Here is a 20,423-nt window from a genome sequence, read left to right on the forward strand (position 1 = left end):
CTGCTTAACTACTTTTATTTTATATATACACTAACAACAAAAATGATTTAACCCCCACAGAGACCATTACAAATGTAAGCTTTTCTAAATACATATATAACACTTTAGTGGCATATTAAAGTGATAATGTATTGTATATGTTTTAATTTTTTTCATAAAACAGCCATGTCATAATTATTCATAATTGCTGTTTTATAAATCACTTACTAGAATGATATGATACAAAATTGTTTTAAAACATAATTAAGCCTTTGGAAACTCAATGAAAAACTTAATTAGCTTTAGTTTTGACTCATGTATAAATTTCGCCCATGCATGTGCTGAAGTTGAGTAGCAGATGTGGCCAAGACAAAAGAGCTCGCACAAAAACTAAGAGAAGAAGGCTATGGCGACTAGAACATTTCCTGGACACTAAAAGTTCTTAGATACACAGTTGGCAGCATCGTTTCTAAGTTTAAAACGTATGGTACCATTACAAACCTTTCAGGGCTTGGAAGAAAAGGCACAATTTTATCAAGGGGAATAAGATGTTTGATCAAATCAGCTGTGAAAAACCCTCAATTTACTGCCAAAGACTGATGAACACGGGAAAAAACATTGCAGACTATAAATAGAACACAAACAATCATTGACTTCATGCCAGGACACCTTGACAAACGCAACTCTTTACAGAGAACATAAAAGGCTAGTTTGAATATACTAAAGGAATTTTTGATAGTCCTGCAAAACATTTTGAACCATGGATCAGTAGTATGCTTGGCACAAAAAAGTCATGGCTTATGTTTCTGTTGTAGCAATGTGTACCTTTCGGGCACGCCCCTACCTTATCTTTGTGTGTGTGTCTAATAGTCCTAAAATAATAAATAAATGTAATAAAAATGTACAAAAAAAATCCCCGCTATCCAGTATGTCCAATTCTGTTTCTTCTATTGCATGCATACCTAATTTTATGTTAGTGGCACTAGCAAGTAACGTTGACTGCTCCTAATGTATAATCATAATCATATAAAAATCCTCAGAGACTCATATTTACTCATAGACCGGTATATCTAAGTAACTATACCTGAATCTGAAGACTAATTGCGTAAATGCTTATTTTCAATAGCATGTGTTTTCCATGTAGGTTTCTAGTTAATGGCATACATTATAGCAAGGTTCAACTATTATAAAGATAGATTTCAACTGAAAATTTGCACTGTGTCCTCGGGACAAGGGCGTTTTTAACAACTGTCAGGTTTTGAAAATAACAAACACGTAGGCCAGTATAGCCTAATAAAACAGAAATTCTCAATGTGATTTATTAGACTCGAGTTTATTTCCCAATAAATCAAAACGGCCTATTTGTGTTCAAATGGATAAATACATTTTTACAATTTCTTAAAACCCCATTTAATTTCTGATCCTGGTTGTACTAAAGTAACACTAACTATATTAAATATGGCAGTGGATTTTTCTAAATGTGTGGCTTCTGTTTATCAGAACATACCATAGATGGTTTTATTTAAACTAGTTATATTGATTTAAACGTGTTAATAAGGAGCCATATACAAGGATTACATGTGATAGGCCTACTATATGCTTACTTTAATTAAACTATGGTCACTATGTCAGAACTACCGGTATTCATAACCTCGCTCATTTAACCCCTAATAAAATTGTACTAAAATACAATGTAATAAACTGCTTTTTGTAGTTTTCTAAAACTATAATAAGCTATCCAACTTTAATATCAAGTGCTTTTCACACAAAGGCCCATGCGGCGCGTCATGATGTCATCTCACCCGGATATGAATGTCGGAGCCGGTTGTATCATTTCCGGTTTACAACAGAGCTGTGGTTTAGATCTGTTTACAAACTAGAGATATTAAACCCTAAATCTCTAGCATTATGTCCCGAGGCTCGAGCGCTGGGTTTGATCGACACATTACTATCTTTTCCCCAGAGGGGAGACTCTATCAAGTCGGTGCGTATCGATGAAAATGTCTCTTTATTAAGTCGAAAGAATAAATGCTCAGTCATTTTGCAACATGTTCATTCTGCACCTTCTTTAGCTCATGCTATTGTATTTACAGCAGCATTAAACATTGATGTGTTTAAAACGGACGACAATAAGTATGAGTGGAATATGTTGTTAAAATTAATTCGCTTTTTGACACGTTTATCAATACTCGTTTTAGCTTTCACTTACATGACAGATCCATCTGAACTCATTGTTTTTACCAATATGGATAAATGTACTTTTGGTTTCATAATGTTAACAATTATGTATGCAGAGATTTATTTAATACTATTCACATGTGAAACTGTTTCACCTGTAAAATCTAGGTTATGTCTTGCATGCAAAATCACTATCTGTTCTGAATTATTTGCCCCTATATATTGTGCATATAACTTTAGAATTTAAATAAATAGAATATGTCTTTATATTATATTTATTTCTCATATGGGTACATTTTCTCTTGTATATTAGTAAAAGACTAATAATAAAACATTTGGTTGTTAAAATTAGAATTTAATCTTTTTTTGTGTTTTTTTGCATTTTAGGAAGAATTTATGATCATTGATCATTAAAATGTTGATTTTATTTTCCACAGAATATGCATTCAAGGCCATTAATCAGGGAGGTCTTACGTCATTAGCTGTTCGAGGGAAAGACTGTGCGGTTGTTATAACTCAGAAGAAAGTTCCAGTGAGTCTATTTGTATTTAATTTAACTTTTTTATAAAAAAAAAAAGTGTGTTTATATCTCCATGTAACATATTAACTATGCAAATTATCTCTTTTAATCACCCAGGATAAGCTTCTCGATGAGTCCACTGTCACTCATCTATTCAGAATAACAGAAAACATTGGCTGTGTGATGTCTGGCATGACAGGTAAACTCATCTCTGCACACCGCGATTGTCCAGCTTGCGTTAAGTTTGGAGAATCTCCTTTTGTGTGGTGAAATGTTAAACTGTGTATTAATTTACACCACGTGTGATGTCTTATGTTTCTCTCTGAAGCTGACAGCAGGTCGCAGGTGCAGAGGGCGAGATATGAAGCTGCTAACTGGAAGTATAAATACGGCTATGAGATCCCAGTAGACATGCTGTGCAAGCGCATTGCAGACATCTCACAGGTGTACACACAGAACGCTGAGATGAGGCCTCTGGGCTGCTGTAAGTCTACGGTCTGCATATGAAGCTGTTCTGAATAGAATCAAGTCAAGTCACATTCATTTGTATAGCACTTTATACAATACAGACTTTTTAAAGTGCCCCTATTATAATTCAATATTCAGCTAAAGTCTGTTCAATGTTGATTCAGCTCATTATGATAATTGTGTCAGTGTTGCAAAGTTCAAAATTTCAAAGGCAGCTCTACAGGAAGCAATAGTGGCTTTTATTAGCATTAACAGAATTAGTGTCTAGACATGCCGCATACGACATATTATGCAGTAGAGTGTGAAACAATCTGTAGTATGCAACAATAAACACCGTGTTATGTTCAAATGTTATCACATCACTGTTCAGCATCGGCAAGAAGTGTGCCGTTCTCTCAAATCAATATGGCCATATTTGCTGTTTAGTCCAATATGTGTGGGTAAAATGCTCAAAATTGTAGTAGTCCAGTGAAGTCATGAGCCTCGTATTAGTGTGTGATATTACATTTACCACTAGATAGCATTTACATATGTCCTGTATATCCACCACCAAACCATATTAACGGTGAAAAATCCCCACAAGGTACTATCGGTTACTAGTACAAGGGTGGCATTTTCATACTATCTACATACATTAGTGTTCAAAAGTTTGTAGTCAGCTAGATTTTTTTTTAATAAAGGAGTTAACGCATTTATTCAGCAAGGATGCATTAAACTGATCGAATGTCACAGTAAAGAGATTTTTAAGGCTACAAAAATGTCTATTTCAAGTAAATGTTTTTTACTTTCTATTCATCAAAGAATCCAGAAACAAAAATATAAAGTAGCTCAACTGTTTTTAACATTGATAATGAGAAATGTTTCTTCGGCCTAGAAGTAGATAGTATCTAACATCAAGTCTAACGCATTGCAATGTGTCATGCAGTATTAAATATAATGTTCTCTAGTTGTATACTGCACCTGTATATCAAGTATTTATGCAGGTATACACACAACATGCCTAGTAAGAAGAGTACTATCATAGGCCATTCAGGACATTTCAGAATTCAAAATTATGGAATGTTATTTTTGTATAAATAACTTTGTTTTTAATGTTGTCTCTTAATATTGTTTGGACATGTCAGGTATGATTGTGGTTGGCGTGGATGAGGAGCTGGGGCCGCAGGTCTATAAGTGTGATCCTGCAGGCTACTACTGCGGCTTCAAGGCCACTGCTGCGGGCGTCAAACAGACAGAGGCCACAAGCTTCCTGGAGAAAAAGGTGAAGAAGAAATTGGATTGGACCTTTGAGCAAACAGTAGAGGTATAAGTTCCTTCTTCTGCATCATCGATGGAATCAATACCCTTTGTTATGTTTTGTCCTCTTATTTTGAGTTCTTTTATGCACTTTTCATCCTCACAGACTGCAATAAGTTGCTTGTCTACCGTTCTGTCCATCGACTTCAAGCCTTCAGAGCTGGAGATCGGGGTTGTGACCACAGAGGAGCCCAAGTTCAGGTGGGTTTGTACGTTGCAAGTGAAACAGGATGTAACATTTACATATCACTACATAGCGTTTACATATTTACATATGCCCTGTATGTCAACAGCCAAACCATACTCTATAATTGGTGAAAAATCCCCGCTAGGTACTTCCAGTTAGTAGTACTATTTTTCATACTATCTACGTACAGTACTGTTCAAAAGTATTTAATTTTTTTAAGAAGTTAACTTTTATTCAAGTAAGCATTAATCAAAAGTGACAGTTAAGACATTTATTATGTAATAAAATACACATTTCAAATAAATGTTCTTTTCATCTATTATCAAAGAATCCTGAAAAACTGCATCACGGCTTCCGCAAAAATATTAATCTGCACAAGAAATGTTTTTGAGCAGCAAATCAGCATATTAGAATGATTTCTGAAGGAAATGATGCTGAAAATTCAGCTTTGCCATCACAGGAATAAATTATATTTAAAAATAGAAAACTGTCATTTTAAATTGTAATAATATTTCACAGTTTTAGTGTTATAACTGCAGGCTTGGTGAGGATAAGAGACTTAACAAAAAACATCATACCACATTTTTTAACACTTATACAAAATTCTGTAATGAAACACTCGATGGTCTAGGGATAGGCTGATAGGTCCTTAACTCAAATGCTTGCAATTGCATCATTCTCTATAAGGCACAGCTGATTGGTTCCTGCTGTATCAGTAGCCAATGAACTCGCTGCTCAACCTTTATATACTGTTCAGCATTTGCCTTAGCAGAAACCCTCCACCTTCCCCAGCTCCACCTGTATAGGTACGGTACGCTATATTGTACAGCAGCAGCATGTCTCACTTGCTCACAGCAGTGTGTTTCGGCAGTAGCAAGTCCTGTACTTGCTCTGCAGCAATAACAGCATTATTCCGCCAAAGACCAAATATATCAATATTGTCATACCCATTACCAATGCCAAACACTCAGAGTTGTCATGACAGAAGTGTATTTATTTCAAACCACTAGGTCATTAAAACTATTTTTGTCATGTTGTGTAAAAATGATTCACTACACGTATTAAAGTTGTGAAATTTCATTTTGTAGTAATGTATATTTCTATATATTTCAGAATTTTGTCAGAGTCCGAGATTGACACCCACCTCATGGCTCTTACTGAACGGGATTGAGAATATCTGCACGAGTCCTTACCCTGTCACAAAAAAAGTCTGAGAACTACAATCATGTCATCAATATTCAGGTCAACTGTTGTTTTTTGCTGTTTATGTAGCTTTTTTCTTGCAACAATACAATAAAAATAATTTTTTGGAAAACTGGTATTTTTTATTATAATTTTTTTTCTGGTGTTACAATTATTTTTCAAATTATATATATATATATATAAAAATATATATAAGAGAGAGAGATATTAGTGCTATCAGATCAGTTAATTGTGATTAATCACATCTAACAGAAAAGTTTGCGTGTTTACATAATATGTGTGTATATATATTATTACATTTATATATGTCTGTGTGTGTATGTACTGTATATACACTGCCATTCAAAGGTTTTGGTTTGGTAAGAATTTTAATGTATTTAAAATAATTCTTAGAATATTAGAATGATTCCTGAAGGATCATGTGACAGACTGGAGTAATGGTGAGCATAAGAGACTTCTTTTAAAATAAATAAAAAACTTACCAATCCCAAACCTTTGAAAGGCAGTGTGTACACACACACACACACACACACACACACACACACACACACACACACACACACACACACACACACACACACACACACACACACACACACACACACACACACACACACACACACACACTTGTACATCTATCTTTATGAGGGAGGACATTCATTGACACAATGCAATCTCTAACTGCTTACCCTAACCTTACCCATCACAACTAAGTGCCTAACCCTAAACCTACCCTTAATCTAATTATAACCTTATCCCTAAAACCAAGTCTAGACCCTCAAACAGGCCTTTAAAGGGGTCTCAGAAAGTGAGGACCGGCCAAAATGTCCTCACTTTACTCTCTTTGTCCTCACTCCAATGGTCTAAAACTCAAACTGGTCCTCACAAAGATAGTTGTACAAGTACACACACACACACACAGAGTGCTGGTCAGAATTATTTGCCCACTTGGTACAGTAAATATGATCAAAGATGGCTGTAAAAAATAAATCTGCATTGTTAATCCTTTTGATATTTTATTTTAAAAAAATTGCAAAATAATTGAAAGTGGGGGTACTCTCCTATAATGCGTGATGAGTTTGGAGAACACATGCTTGGTTTTGTGCTCCTTTCCAACAGAACAGAAAGACAAACATCAAAATCAAAACAAAAATGGGTCACTGAGCACAAAACCAGGCATCTGCAATGGCCATCCCAGTCCCTGACCTGAACCCTATAGAAAATGAGTGGGCTGAACTGAAGAGAAGAAGCGTCAACATGGATCTGGTAATCTGAAGGATCTGGAGAGATTCTGTATGGAGGAATGGTCTCTGATCTCTTGTCAGGTGTTCTCCAAACTCATCAGGCATTATAGGAGAAAACTCAGAGCTGTTATCTTGGCAAAAAGACGTTGCAAAAAGGTATTTAATAAAAGGGGGCAAATAATTGTTTCCAATGTGTTTTGGAGAAAAACATTTATTTCATAATGTGATTTTTTTTCCCCCACTTTCAATTATGTTACTTCAATGAAAGGTTCGATTTTTGCTAATTTTTTTAATAAAATATCAAAAGGATTAACAATGCAGATTTATTTTTTACAGCCATCTTTGATCATATTTACCAAGGGGCAAATAATTCTGACCAGCACCACATAATTCTGCAGCAATGCAATTAATTATCATTAATCTGTAACTTGAACTTATGCACACCATATTATATTGCAAACTGTTTCCTTTTGAGGAAATGTGCTCCTGCCTCAGTCTCCTGCTCTTTAAAATGTATTTTATTCAGGGCCAGTAGTGAATTTACTGTACAAACTCACTAGAAAGCCTCCTGGGGTCTCAGTCCCCTTCATTTATGGTAAGCAGTGTGCGTTTGCACCTGTCTGGTTTTCTCACACTCTCTTTAAGATGTTAATAGCATTTCCTAAACTCTCACTACAGAATCCCCTCCAGACGTGGTATTTGCATAAATGTAGTGCTGCTTGCCTAATAGAGAGACGGCAAACAAGAGCCGGATTTTCCAAGTGCCGGCCTGCTGTCATTTCTCGGAGCTGGATGAATCATACGAGTATTATCCTGCAATTACAGGAGCTGCGAAGAGCCCTGCGTTTCCTAACCAGACTCCACAGGGCTCTCAAACCGAGCACTATGACTAAATCATTTGCATGGAACTCTTTAAGAGGTGTCTTAGGGACTGAAGAGGCACAACGGTATCTCAAAATCAAAAAGGCGTGCTGTCCGGATTCACATTCGGAAATAAGATGAGTTAAGCTGAAGGTGGATTCCCTTTAAAGATCTCAGGTTTGTATTCAAATCAAGAAAACCACACACACTTGACTTTCCTTTACTGTAAAGGCCAAGACAAAAAGTAAAGTGTGACTGCGAGTTGAACTGCATGACTTGTAGGTTGTGAATGTGAAAGTTTGAGGAAATTTTCTAGGAGTTTCACTTCACATTGTTGGCTTAAGTCAATTTGAAATTGAAATGGCAAACACTAGGAATATGCTAATAGATGAACACGAGTTCACTTTAGATCAGAGGCATTAACAATGTTGCCAAATGATCGCTACACCCTTTCCCAAGAATCTCAACAGGGGAGGAACTTTCTAGGAATATATCAATCTAAAATGTTTCCTGTGGGCGAATTGTTGACTAATTTGACTAACTATTCTCCATAAAGCAGCATTGTGAAATTACACGCCGTTCCTTATTTTGGGAACTCAGGAAGTCGGGGAACTCAGCTTTGGCAATTTTGTCAGAACGGCTCTTCCTGCTCAGGAAATTCCAGTCAACACAGCTGACGGAAAACAGAGTTCAAGTTCTTCAGTTTACAAGCACTTCTCCTCAGTGACACAAAAGGATATTTAAACTTCCTCATTTCTCTGGTAGAACCGTTCTCATGCATTTCCAAGGAAGGACACAAAGTGAAGTTTAAGGTTTTTAATTTAAAATGCGTTACGTTTCAATCTTCTATATACACATATACATGTTAATATAAAAATAAATCTGTCTGTATACACAATATTTTACATCACAGTACAACAGAAACACAGCCGTTGATTCCAGCTGACAGTACAGTCTATCATAGAGAGCCAACGGTACGGTTTTGTCGGCCTCTCTCCAGTGTTGCTCTGATACACCCTTTGTTTCCAGGCCTCCTTTGTACAATTGTCTTGTACTTGCGCCGCCAATGAGCCGCGAGCCGCCTGTGACCCTGCGAGCTCCGCGGCGGGCTCGTTCCTGGGCACCTTGAGTGAGAACATCTCTATCTTTCTCCATTCAACAGAAGTCCTACTAGTCCTCTTTCCTACTGCCCCATCATTTTAATGTCATCATACATCTGTGAAATGAACAAAAAGCAAATTAGGAAAACCTAAGCATGTTTACTTTAAAAATATAAATGTAAAAAATGAACATCAGATAAGCTTACTTACTTCATCATCATCATCATCATCATCATCATCAGATGTACATTGGTCTTCATTATCCTCGTCGCTATCTTCTGACTCACTATCTGGTAGTTCCCTAAGGTGTGGCGCCGTGAGCTCATACAGGACTTTTTGGATGTCTGCGTTTGCCCGGCCATAGGTCAGGTGATAAGGCGTGTGACCGCCGTACGTGAAGCTGTGGACATCAGCGCCTTTGCTGATTAGAAGTTTAACCAGCTCAAAGTTCTGGAGGTCCACCGCTAAGTGTAGAGCGGTTCGCCCATTACACTGCTCCTAAAGACAAACAAGCATTTTTAGCCATTTGCCTTTGCGATGCGGTTATTCAATTTGTTAAGACGTAAACAGATTTGGATAGCTAGAGAAAATCTCATTTTTACCTGTGCGTTGATGTCTGCGCCAAGCTGGACGAGGCTTTCCAACAACGACAGGTAGCCCTGGATGGCGGTCACGTGTATGCATTTCTGACCTGAAGAGTAAAGGAAAGTCAGATCAGATGTGTCCAAATGAAGGGAGAGAGGATGATAGCAAGCAAAACGTACATAGCAAACCCCCTCTTACCGTTGTAGTTTGGTGTCTGGAGGATGGCTGGGAGGTGCTGTGGGCAGCCCTGCGTTAGGAGGCCAAAACAGGCCATTGAACCTTTCCTGCAGGCGATATGGAGGGCGGTATTCCCACAGTCATCCATCAGGGACGCGTCACAGCCGGCCTTCAGTAACTGCTCTACTATACGAGGCTGCTCTGTGATGACGGCCAAATGCAAGGCAGTCTGAAATGAGAAGAGAGTGGTTTAGTGTGAAAGAAAAGTCAGAAATGGAGCTCAAGTTTGCTAATATACACACATAATAATAGTAATAATAATAATAATAAAAAAAAAATCCTTTATGTACCTGTCTCTGGTTGTTCTGTGTGTTGAGGAAGGGGTCACCATGGGATAAATCAATCATTTTTAATGCAGCATCTTTGGCCTCGTGAATAATGGCAAGATGTAAATACCTTAAAAAAAAAAAAAAAAATTGTTATGCAACCGTGAGAACATTTTTATTTATAAAACATCAACTCTTTTGGGTGTGCAGAGAACTGTATTTTTCCTAGTAGGGACATGCGCAGCACGCGCGCGTCTGAATGTCTGGCACGCTGCCCGGGACTTTCCGAGTTGGCGCAGCCCCGCCCTCATTGACGCCAGGACAGAAGCCCCGCCCACATCGACGCGGTGCCAGAGAACAGTCCGTACTGATGCAGCGTTTCTGTTTACATAAAGCCCATTATGACTGCAGGTTTTGTGACCTGCGCATGCGCACTACGGTTTGTGAATGGAATGAGAAGGACTTTAACTGTGCTTAACAATCAACTTTGAACACTGAATTTTTTTTTTTTTTTTTTGCATTACAATAAGTACTGTGAAACAATTATATATTTGTGTATATAAATAAATAAAGTTATAATACATTTCTTTGCAAACTAAAAGTTATTATTTTAGTCATTTAATGATTGAAATTGCCTTAAGAACAATCATAAACCTTAACGTGTTTTTAGTATTATACTGATAACTTGCTAAAAAAAAAAAGGATTTTTTAAAAAATAAATAAATAAACAGTTCTCTGCAACCTAAAAGTTTTGTCTTTCCCATGCGTCATGCATTATGTAAACTGTTTGAAAAAATCAGATGCACAAAATTGCTTTTGCATGATCTGCATGAGATTGTTTTTTAAGAAAAACTTACGTGTCTCCGTCTTCGGTGCGCTCTTTCCTCCAGGGCTCGTCCTCGGCCACATTCATCCGCCTGAAATCAGACACCACGTCCGGGTATTCATCATCTTTTAGCGAATCCAAACCGCTGTCTAAACGGTCGTCGTTGCTCGCAAGTATTTTCCCAGATTTGGGTCCGCGGCCATCGTCATTATAATCCATTTGGTTGGTGTTGCTGCTTCGATAAAGCTCCATGTTTGTGTCGGAAGTCTGTGTAGCTCTAGTGGACTGTGAGAGTTTCAGGAGTGTTAAAAAGAGATGAAGAAGGAGGCGGAGCTTAAAGAGAGTGGGGGATTTCCAAAGTGTGATTGACGTCTGAATTGTGTTCTATCTAGAGGGAATTAACTGCGCCAGGAGTTTGGGGAAATTTTCTCTGCTTCGCTAAACACACTATCAGACCAGTAATACTGAAAGCTTGTCTTTTCCAGTTGCAAAATATTCCAGAATCCAGTTAGGGCTGGCTAAAATGTAAAAAAAAAAACTAAACTAAACATTTTATGTGAGAAAAGAAAATATTTAGTGCACAACTCTACAATGTGTACTTTGGTGGTTTGCAAAAAGTCCCATTTTCAAACATCTAAAAATTTTTGCAGAAAGATGTTGAATCATTCATATATTTCACATGGGTCCTGTAATTCTGACATTGCAACATGTGAACCAAACAAAATAATACATAAAATATGATTACACATATAATGTGTAATATAAAGAAACTATGAACATATATGTTGTATTTTTTATTTAAATTTAAATAGTTTTTTAATATATTGTATAATTAAATGATATAAAAATATAAATAATTTTAAATAGTGTTTACCATTTTTTGCTGAAAGATATTGAATTATGCATATAGATTTTAGATGGTTTAAATAATTTAATTAAATTTTGACATAGCAACATGAAAAACTAAACAATACAGAAAATGGTATAAATATTGTATAATATAAAACATATAATATACATTAAATACATATACGTTTAATAAAATATTTCAATATGTATATTTTATATAAAATATAAATATGTGTAAAAATGATATGATCATTAAGTTATGACTATATTTGACTATATACATTGCTTTAACTTTAAAATAAGTTTATAAATTTTTTAAAATATATTTAACCATTAACCATTAAGTTATATAAGATTCAACTAGTCAGTTTAGTGTAATTTAAGTTGAAATGACTTAAAGTCCAAGTTGATTGTACTTAAAAATTGAAGGCAGCAACTTTATTTATTTTTTACAGTTTACAGGTGTCAAAAAGTGGGATTACATTTTTGTATTTTTTTATTGCTTTAATTATAAATGAACATAGTAAAATATTAAATTGAATATTCACTGCATATATATATATAATGGCAGCAACAGTCAAGTAAATGCATAGACAAACAAACAAAAACTAAAAGTGCTTTAGTGGAATCAGGAAAAATCTATATATAATAGAAGAAGTTCTTAAACATTAATGTAAAGTCAAGGAAGTAGACTGTATGGTGCCAATATCTTGCTTCCTCATAGTCTGAAGAATGGGAAACTCCTCTATGTGTAGTTCTGCCGTGAGAGTTTGCCCACAGAGTCATTTACTCTAAAGCAGCAAAGAATGTGTCGAATGTGTTTTACTCAAGGCGCATGTGTGTAAACTCCAAGACTGCCTGTTCTCAAACACAATTACCATAGTTACAGTAGCTATGCGTGGTAAACCCCGAGGGCAGAGGGTGTTACTCTAAAACACAACTGCATTTGCAATTGTGCACACGCACAACAGAAAGCTATATCTTCCATGAGGGAATGCTTTTACTATTGTAATATTATATCAGTGACCTACAAACAGGCTTAGTGACTTTCTGAAGGGTTTTGTCTCTGATACAATAATTAATTCAAGTAAGACAAGATGTCGAGTGGATAATGTAGGACGAATAAGTGACCTACAAATAACAACAATGCATCTGCTTTGCAGTGATATATCAGGAAGTCCAACTCATTTATTCTGATCAAATACTGGAAACTCTGAAAATGTTCCTTTTCGGTATCACGTGATCAGTGTGGATAGGACGTCCTGTCCAGCTCCAGAAACACAACTCTTACATAGATAGGTGACGAGAGCTCTCATCAGCATGTTTATGAGCGGGAATCTTTGGTGGGAGAACAGTGGGCTGACCATTACTAAACCTCTTTTGCTGAGGCAGATGTTAAAGCAGCATAAACACACACTTCCTCAAGCGAGCACAGGCCAAGACAAGACCGTCCAGCACATTTAAACGTGATCATTGACTCATCATTTACCATATGTCATGTACTTCATATGTTGCATTGTTGAAATAGAAAAGAAAACAATAACAAGTTCACATATGGATGTGGTGCTTAAGGAATAGTCAGGTTCGACACCATATTGAAAATAAAGCTGTAAAGGAATAGACTTACAGTTTTTACAGCATGTAAAAATGATATGATCAGTAAGTTATGATGACATATGTTTTTACATTGCTGTAACTCATCAAAATAGCTTAAGCAAATTTAAACTTTTTTTATAAGTTAAAGAACTTTTTTTGAAAATCAGTTTAATGTAATTTGAAATGGCTGTAATTAAAAAAATTAAGGCAGCAACTTTTTTTTTTTTACAGTGAGTAGTGCGCACTAAAAAAAGGTCCTAGATCACGTCATTTTCATAACTCACAACTTTCAAAACTATTTTATGGAGAACTTTCTTTCCGGAAAGACGTTTTGTCAGCTTGCATGGACAACCAGTAGCCTATTTTGTTGCCTGTGCTGGGTAGATTACTTACAAATTGTAGTCAAATTACAGGACAAAAATTGTTGTTAGTAACATATTGATTTGATATGCAATGTTGCACTGCTGAAAAAACACTTGCAACAGAAGAGGCCTCCGTTTTCTGTCGAAAAAGAGCCTCGCCCCCTGCCATTACACAGTGCACACACACCAGGGGTGAAATTAAAAGGAGCTTGGGGCAAAAAAGCCATAAAAATTAATAAAAATGCTTCCAAAAACCAAGATATGGTGCAAAAAAAGTCTCTGTATAAGTTCTTGTATTTAATATAAGCAATATCACACGAGCAAAAGTGCTGTTTTCCTGAATACCAGCACATTTCCAAATGTGATATTGATTTTATACAACAATTCCAAAAACAATTAGTGAATAGGCTATTAGGTGAATTGCTTTTTAAACACAATATCGCCTGTTCCTCTATTTTGCCATCAAAAATACAGATTTTTTCTTTGAAATGGCCCCCCGAATCGCAGAGTCCGCCACTGAAATGCTGAGCACAAAAGAAGATATTTTGAGGAATATGGGTAACCAAACATTGACTGCCATATAGGGGAATGAGGTCCATAAACCTTTTGGTTACTCATATTCTTCAAAATATCTTCTTTTGTGCTCAGCAAAAGAAATACCAACACAATCTCATGAAAGTGCGTATCTATAGCACGAATGATAATTCTCGTATAATTTATACGCCAAAACGAGTTTTAGCGTTCAAATGATACGCACTACAAACCCCTTGGGTAGGATTAGGGGTGAGGAGGGCGTGCATATTACACGCCATAAAGTGCGTATCATTTACACGCGAAAACTGCGTACCATATTTACGCTAAAACTCGTTTTGGCGTATAAATGATACGAGATATTATCATTCGTGCTATAGATACGCACTTTCATGAGATCGGTCTCGAAATACAGGTTTGGAACAACTTGAGGGTGAGTAAATGATGACAATTATTTTATTTATTTTTGGGTGAACTATCCCTTTAAATCGATGAAAAGTGACAGTGAAGATATTTATAATGTTACTAAAAATGTCTATATAAATAAATGCTGTTCTTTTGAACTTTCTGTTTATCAAAGAATCCCCCCCCAAAAATGGATCATGGTTTCAAAAGAAATCTGAACTGTTTTCAACATTGTTAAAATGTTTCTTGAGCAAATTAGCATATTAATGATTTCTGAAGAATTACATGACACGGTATAATATTTCACAGTTAAATGCAATTAAATGCAGCCAAACTTTTGAACAGTATAATTGATATAAATTCATACCAGTGTCTGAAACTGGTTAAACAGTATACCATGACGGTGACTTTCCCAATAGCTTGTCAGGCTAAAAGAATGCCATTTCACTCATGTGTAAGCGTAGAGTAGTTTAATATGAAACTTGCTCACATGAAACAGCATGTTCTGACACAATCTGCTGACTCATCGAGAATGACACTGAATGTTTAGATACAGGGAGGACATGTGTGACCCACCCTCTCCACACGCCACTGGAATTTCCATTTTCTTCCAGACTCCTCTGGTCACTTGCATGTCTTATATACACTGGAGATATAGGCTGCTATGACTTTTCAAAACTGAAAACAGGGTAAATCACTAACCTGATTATAATTCTCTTTAGGCTTCCCCCCTCTTTCCCTCAAAAAACATATAGCTTACTGTTTAAAATCCCAAAGGTGTCAACGGGGATTCTGCCGTGTGTGTCACTGCACAGGACTTTTAAACAAGTCATCACAGTTTTCCCAGTGTTTAACAGTGGACATTCCATGCAGTGGGGAATCCTGAAGCTCAGTCCATGAATCACACAGGTCAATCAGAATGAATGGAATGTGACTTCTCACCTGAAAGGGCGCAGTAGTCCTCCATGTTATGTAATGGTTATGAGTAGTTTAACCTTTAAAGCAAGAGAGTTTGGGCTGTATCGAGTGCATTCCCCTTATTTACCTCACAGGTTTTCTCTCACGCAAAAGTTGCCCAGACAAAGCATTTGCATTTAGTGTAGGTGAGGTTTCCCTTTGTTGTCTAAAGAAACAATTCAGCTCTAGATACAACTCTCTCTCTCTCTCTCTCTCTCTCTCTATATATATATATATATAAAAAATATATTTATAAACACATTTAGTTGCATGAACTCTTGGTGCAGTTTAATCTGGGACTGTTAAACTGTATCACCTTACTTTTAGTTATTAGTTTTCAGTCAAATAAGTGATCATTGCGCTATTGCATGTATACGCTCTGGCCTTTCATTCAAAAGGCCCCCAGTAATTGTAACCAAGCGCTCTTTGAAAAAACTGGATATGCAAGCTTTTCTCCAAGATGTTGCGGCTGTGTCCTGGGACAGAATTAATTCCTTCCCCTTTTTGGAAGAGGCATGGTCTTTTTTAAAAAACAGTCTGATTATGAGTAAACATGCCCCTCTGAAAAAAATTTGAATAAAAAATCGATATAGTCCTTGGTTTTCCAATGACCTGGCTGAGATTATTCATCATAAAAATGCCCTCTGGAAAAAGGCCCGCTCTACCCAATCTCCAGTTGACTGGCTGGCCTTCCGTCAATGCAGAAATAAAGCAACACAGGCTATCAGAAATGCCAAAATCTCGCATTTTAAAGAGAAACTCACCACATGTGGCACTGATGCTAGGGCATTCTGGAAAACAGTCAAGGTAATGGAAAATAAAGTTATTTCCCCTCATTTACCAGTTTCTATGTTATTTAATGACATTATTAATACTGAGAAGTCTCGGATGGCCTCACTTCTAAACCATCACTTTATTAATGCAACCCATACAGTTTCAATGTCAAACCCTAATCCAGTCTCAATGGACACTTCAGTTACAACCTCAGCAGATGCCCAACTTTCTCCATCAAGCAACAGTGGCTTCTCCTTTATGCCTCTTTCCACCTCTGAAGTCCAGGATGAACTCACCAAGCTGAATATAAACTTCTGAATTCTGAATTGAAAAAAAATCTGCTGGCCTTGATGGTCTTGATCCCATGTTCTTAAAAGCAGCAGCCCGCATTATTGCCGCTCCGGTCACAAGACTATTTAACATGTCCATACAGCTCTCTGAGTTCCCTATTGATTGGAAATCAGCCATAATTTTTCCCCTCTTCAAAGGGGGTTCTGAATCTGACCCAAATTGCTATCGCCCAATTTCCATCCTACCATGCCTTGCCAAAGTTCTGGAGAAGCTCGTCCAAAAACAGTTAAATGATTTCCTGGATAAAAATCATATATTATTTGACATGCAATCTGGTTTTCGGACGGGACATGGGTGCATAACAGCCACCACAAAGGTCCTTGATGATGTAATTACAGCATTAGACAGCAAACAGGTCTGTATTGCCACCTTTATAGACCTCGCCAAGGCCTTTGACTCTGTCGACCATAGGATCCTCTTACATAAGCTTTCCAGTATTGGTCTGTCCTCCTCTAGCTGTGATTGGTTTGCCAATTATCTCACAAACCGTGCCCAGCAATTGAAGAGTGAAAACATTATGTCAGACCCACTTATTATCTCTAAAGGTGTGCCTCAAGGGTCCATCCTGGGCCCAACCCTTTTTTCTATCTACATCAATGATATAGCCAGAGCTGCTGGCACCTCCCGGATTCATCTTTATGCAGATGATACCATGTTGTACTCAGTTGGTTCCTCTCCCAATTCTGTGGCTTCCAGTCTTAAACTCAGCTTCACCTCTATAGAGCAGTTCTTTGACAATCTCCACCTCCGTATTAACACCAGTAAGACAAAATGTATCCTTTTTAGCCGAAAACCGGTTACTGAGACTCCACTTACAATTACCTGCATGAACGGTATGGCTCTGGAGTATGTCAAAAAATGTAAATATCTAGGTATCTGGTTGGATTCATCCCTGTCATTCATTACACACATCAATAACCTTCAAACAAAAGTCAAAGCTAGACTAGCCTTTCTTTTTTGCAATAAAGCTTCCTTTACTCACGCTACCAAATGCACCCTCGTTAAGATGACAGTACTGCCAATTCTGGACTATGGCGATATTATCTACAGAATGGCACCAAACACAGCCCTAAAAAAACTTGACACAATCTATCATTCAGCCATCCGTTTTGTCACTAATGCACCCTTTCACACTCATCACTGTGACCTGTATAAACTGGTGGGCTGGCCCTCCCTTTATACCCGGCGGCTCCATCATTGGTTTCTCTTCATATATAAGACAATCCTGGGCAAGACTCCTCTCTATTTGTCATCTCTTCTTCATGCCGTTCATAACACCATCACACAAGATCAAGTAATTTGATTAAATTTAGTACCCCCTCTACTTCTACTACCTTTGGACGTAATGCCTTCCGCTTTGCAGCAGTACATGACTGGAACATACTACAAAATACCCTGAAACTTACATCTCTGATCCCAATCTCCACCTTTAAGCAAAACCTCCAAAATTACATAGTTGACTCTTGTTCCAGCTGACAATCATGAACCATATTTATACATACATATTTAAGCACTTTATTCTTTTTATTTTTCTCTTTTCTTTGTTGTCTACCTTTCTTAATTCAATTGCTTGTTCTATGTGTCATGTGTTCAACTATGTACAGTTGTACAGTATGTCCTATTTATTCTTGTAGCCTCTGGGCCAGGTCATGTTTGTAAATGAGAAGTGGTTCTCAAACAGTTTACCTGGATAAATAAAGGTTGAATAAAAAAATAAAAATAAAAATGTAATCTATGAAGGATTTACACACACTAGAGCCCTACAGCGCCCTCTAACGGATACATATTCTTTTGATACTTTTGGATAGAATAATCGTTTATTCTTCTCGAAAACGATACACATATTATATCCTTAAATAAAATTGTATATTGCTTTTACAAAACGAGTGTGTAAATCATTTTAAAATATCTGTTTATATATTTATAAAAACTGGGCTGTTTTGCTTTGCAACATTCTTTGTATTAGAAAAGCGCGATTACTCGAATATTCCAGGAGATGGCGACAGACTTTAAGAAACAGTAGATTCAGAGCGCGCGACCAGTTTCCGTGCAAGATAAAGATACTCTCTCAATTAAATATGTAAATAACCTCTCAAACTAAATATGTTTTTAGCAAATAATTGAATATTTAAGACAATCTACATTATTAGTCCAAAAGTTCCAGAACTGGTTAAAGGCACTCTTTTTTAAAAGCATAATGTACACAATGTTTTGTTTTTGTTACTTTGGCCGTAATTATTAATTATTTTAAAGAAAGTGAGTCATTACATTGAAATCGAAAGTTTTTGTAGGCCTATCCAATGCACAAAGCATTATTAGCCTAAATGATAAAATTGCTACTATCAAAAAAAAAAAAAAAAAAAAAAAGGTGCAAATGCTTATTTAAAACATACTCAATTATGAAAATATTTCTAATTATATGATGATGTCCATGTGATCATTTTGAGCTAATGGACCAAAACTGTGCTAGTGATAAATACAACGCGGGCCCTAATTAGAGATGATTAATTATGAATTATTCAACAGTCTGTCTGAGTAAAGCTGCCAGAATCTTTGTGAAAACATCATTCCACAGGGAACAGCCTCATCCATCCATCCATCTTTTTATAAAATGCTAATATGTCCTTTGTATACTGATAAAGTATAATTGGTTATAAATATAGTCATTGATAATTACAGGTAAATACATGGTAATAAAAAACTTTCTAAGCTACTAACCCCCGTGTAAACGACCATCACCTCAGCAAACTGGCCAAGCGTCTCCAGCCACTAGTGGTTTCTCACGCTCATTTGCCGCACAGATGAGTGTCCTGGGAGGAGAATCCCAGCTGAACATAATGGGATCCTAACAGGTTTGTGGCTTCAGCATCCACCCCCTCCACAGGAGAGAGAGATGCGTCTCTTATCAGCGTCTGCAGATTGTGCGGGTTATCAGCAGCCTGTCTGACCCCAAACACACTCACATGGGAAAAACAGCGGAACACATTCCCATCGTTCACTGTACAGATGTGTTCATCACTGACACATGTGCTCGGCCACCAATTACGTTATAACCTATTCTTGTATTGTACTGTTTAATATTAATAGTTCGTTCTTGTACGCTACGGTAAAAAAAACCTGTTCAAGCAGTCACTTTAAGACAGCAATAGATTGCTATTTATAGGTCTATATGGACATTTAACTTAAAAGTGATTTAGAAAAAGTATTAATTTATATTTAGAGGGAATTATTTATTAGTCGAGTTAGCTTGAATTAGCTATGATATTATTAGAAATATGTTTATTCATTTGAAATATGCTTCCCTGTCCTCCGAGACAACATATTATTTTAACTTTAATTATTATTAAAATATTATTAAATATATTTATAATTTAAAAAAAATTACAAATAAATCTGGTTTAAAAAAAAACGTTAAGATAAAGGTAATGAAAGCTAAACACGATAAACTGAATCAAAATAAAAAATAATTTTGTTTTAATAATAGCTTTAAACATGAAATGTGATAATTAAAACAAATAATTCAAATTTAATTTAATTTTAATTAACTTTCATTTTAAATGTTTTAATTAAAAATCAATTTGATATATATATATATATATATTATATATATATATATATATATATATATATAATTGATTGTAAATAAAA

General features: G+C 36.3%; 2 protein-coding genes across 2 annotated transcripts; one reads left to right on the plus strand and one right to left on the minus strand.

Annotated features, from left to right (window-relative positions):
• The first annotated feature begins 1,801 nt into the window (after positions 1-1,801).
• psma6a (proteasome 20S subunit alpha 6a) lies at positions 1,802-5,943 on the plus strand. The gene is made up of 7 exons (XM_082142373.1): positions 1,802-1,963; positions 2,595-2,689; positions 2,795-2,876; positions 3,006-3,161; positions 4,270-4,448; positions 4,548-4,642; positions 5,742-5,943. Exons 1-7 carry the CDS (start codon positions 1,888-1,890, stop codon positions 5,797-5,799), a joined length of 741 nt encoding a protein of 246 aa, XP_081998499.1. The 5' UTR covers positions 1,802-1,887; the 3' UTR covers positions 5,800-5,943.
• Positions 5,944-8,737: 2,794 nt separating this feature from the next.
• Positions 8,738-11,246, minus strand: nfkbiab (nuclear factor of kappa light polypeptide gene enhancer in B-cells inhibitor, alpha b). The gene is made up of 6 exons (XM_082142357.1): positions 10,982-11,246; positions 10,149-10,254; positions 9,820-10,027; positions 9,639-9,727; positions 9,247-9,534; positions 8,738-9,152 (listed from the first exon to the last, which is right to left on the minus strand). Exons 1-6 carry the CDS (start codon positions 11,200-11,202, stop codon positions 9,120-9,122), a joined length of 945 nt encoding a protein of 314 aa, XP_081998483.1. The 5' UTR covers positions 11,203-11,246; the 3' UTR covers positions 8,738-9,119.
• Positions 11,247-20,423: the final 9,177 nt, after the last annotated feature.

This window comes from Leuciscus leuciscus (assembly GCF_965113295.1).
Source record: "Leuciscus leuciscus genome assembly, chromosome: 17".
Lineage (NCBI taxonomy): Eukaryota > Metazoa > Chordata > Actinopteri > Cypriniformes > Leuciscidae > Leuciscus > Leuciscus leuciscus.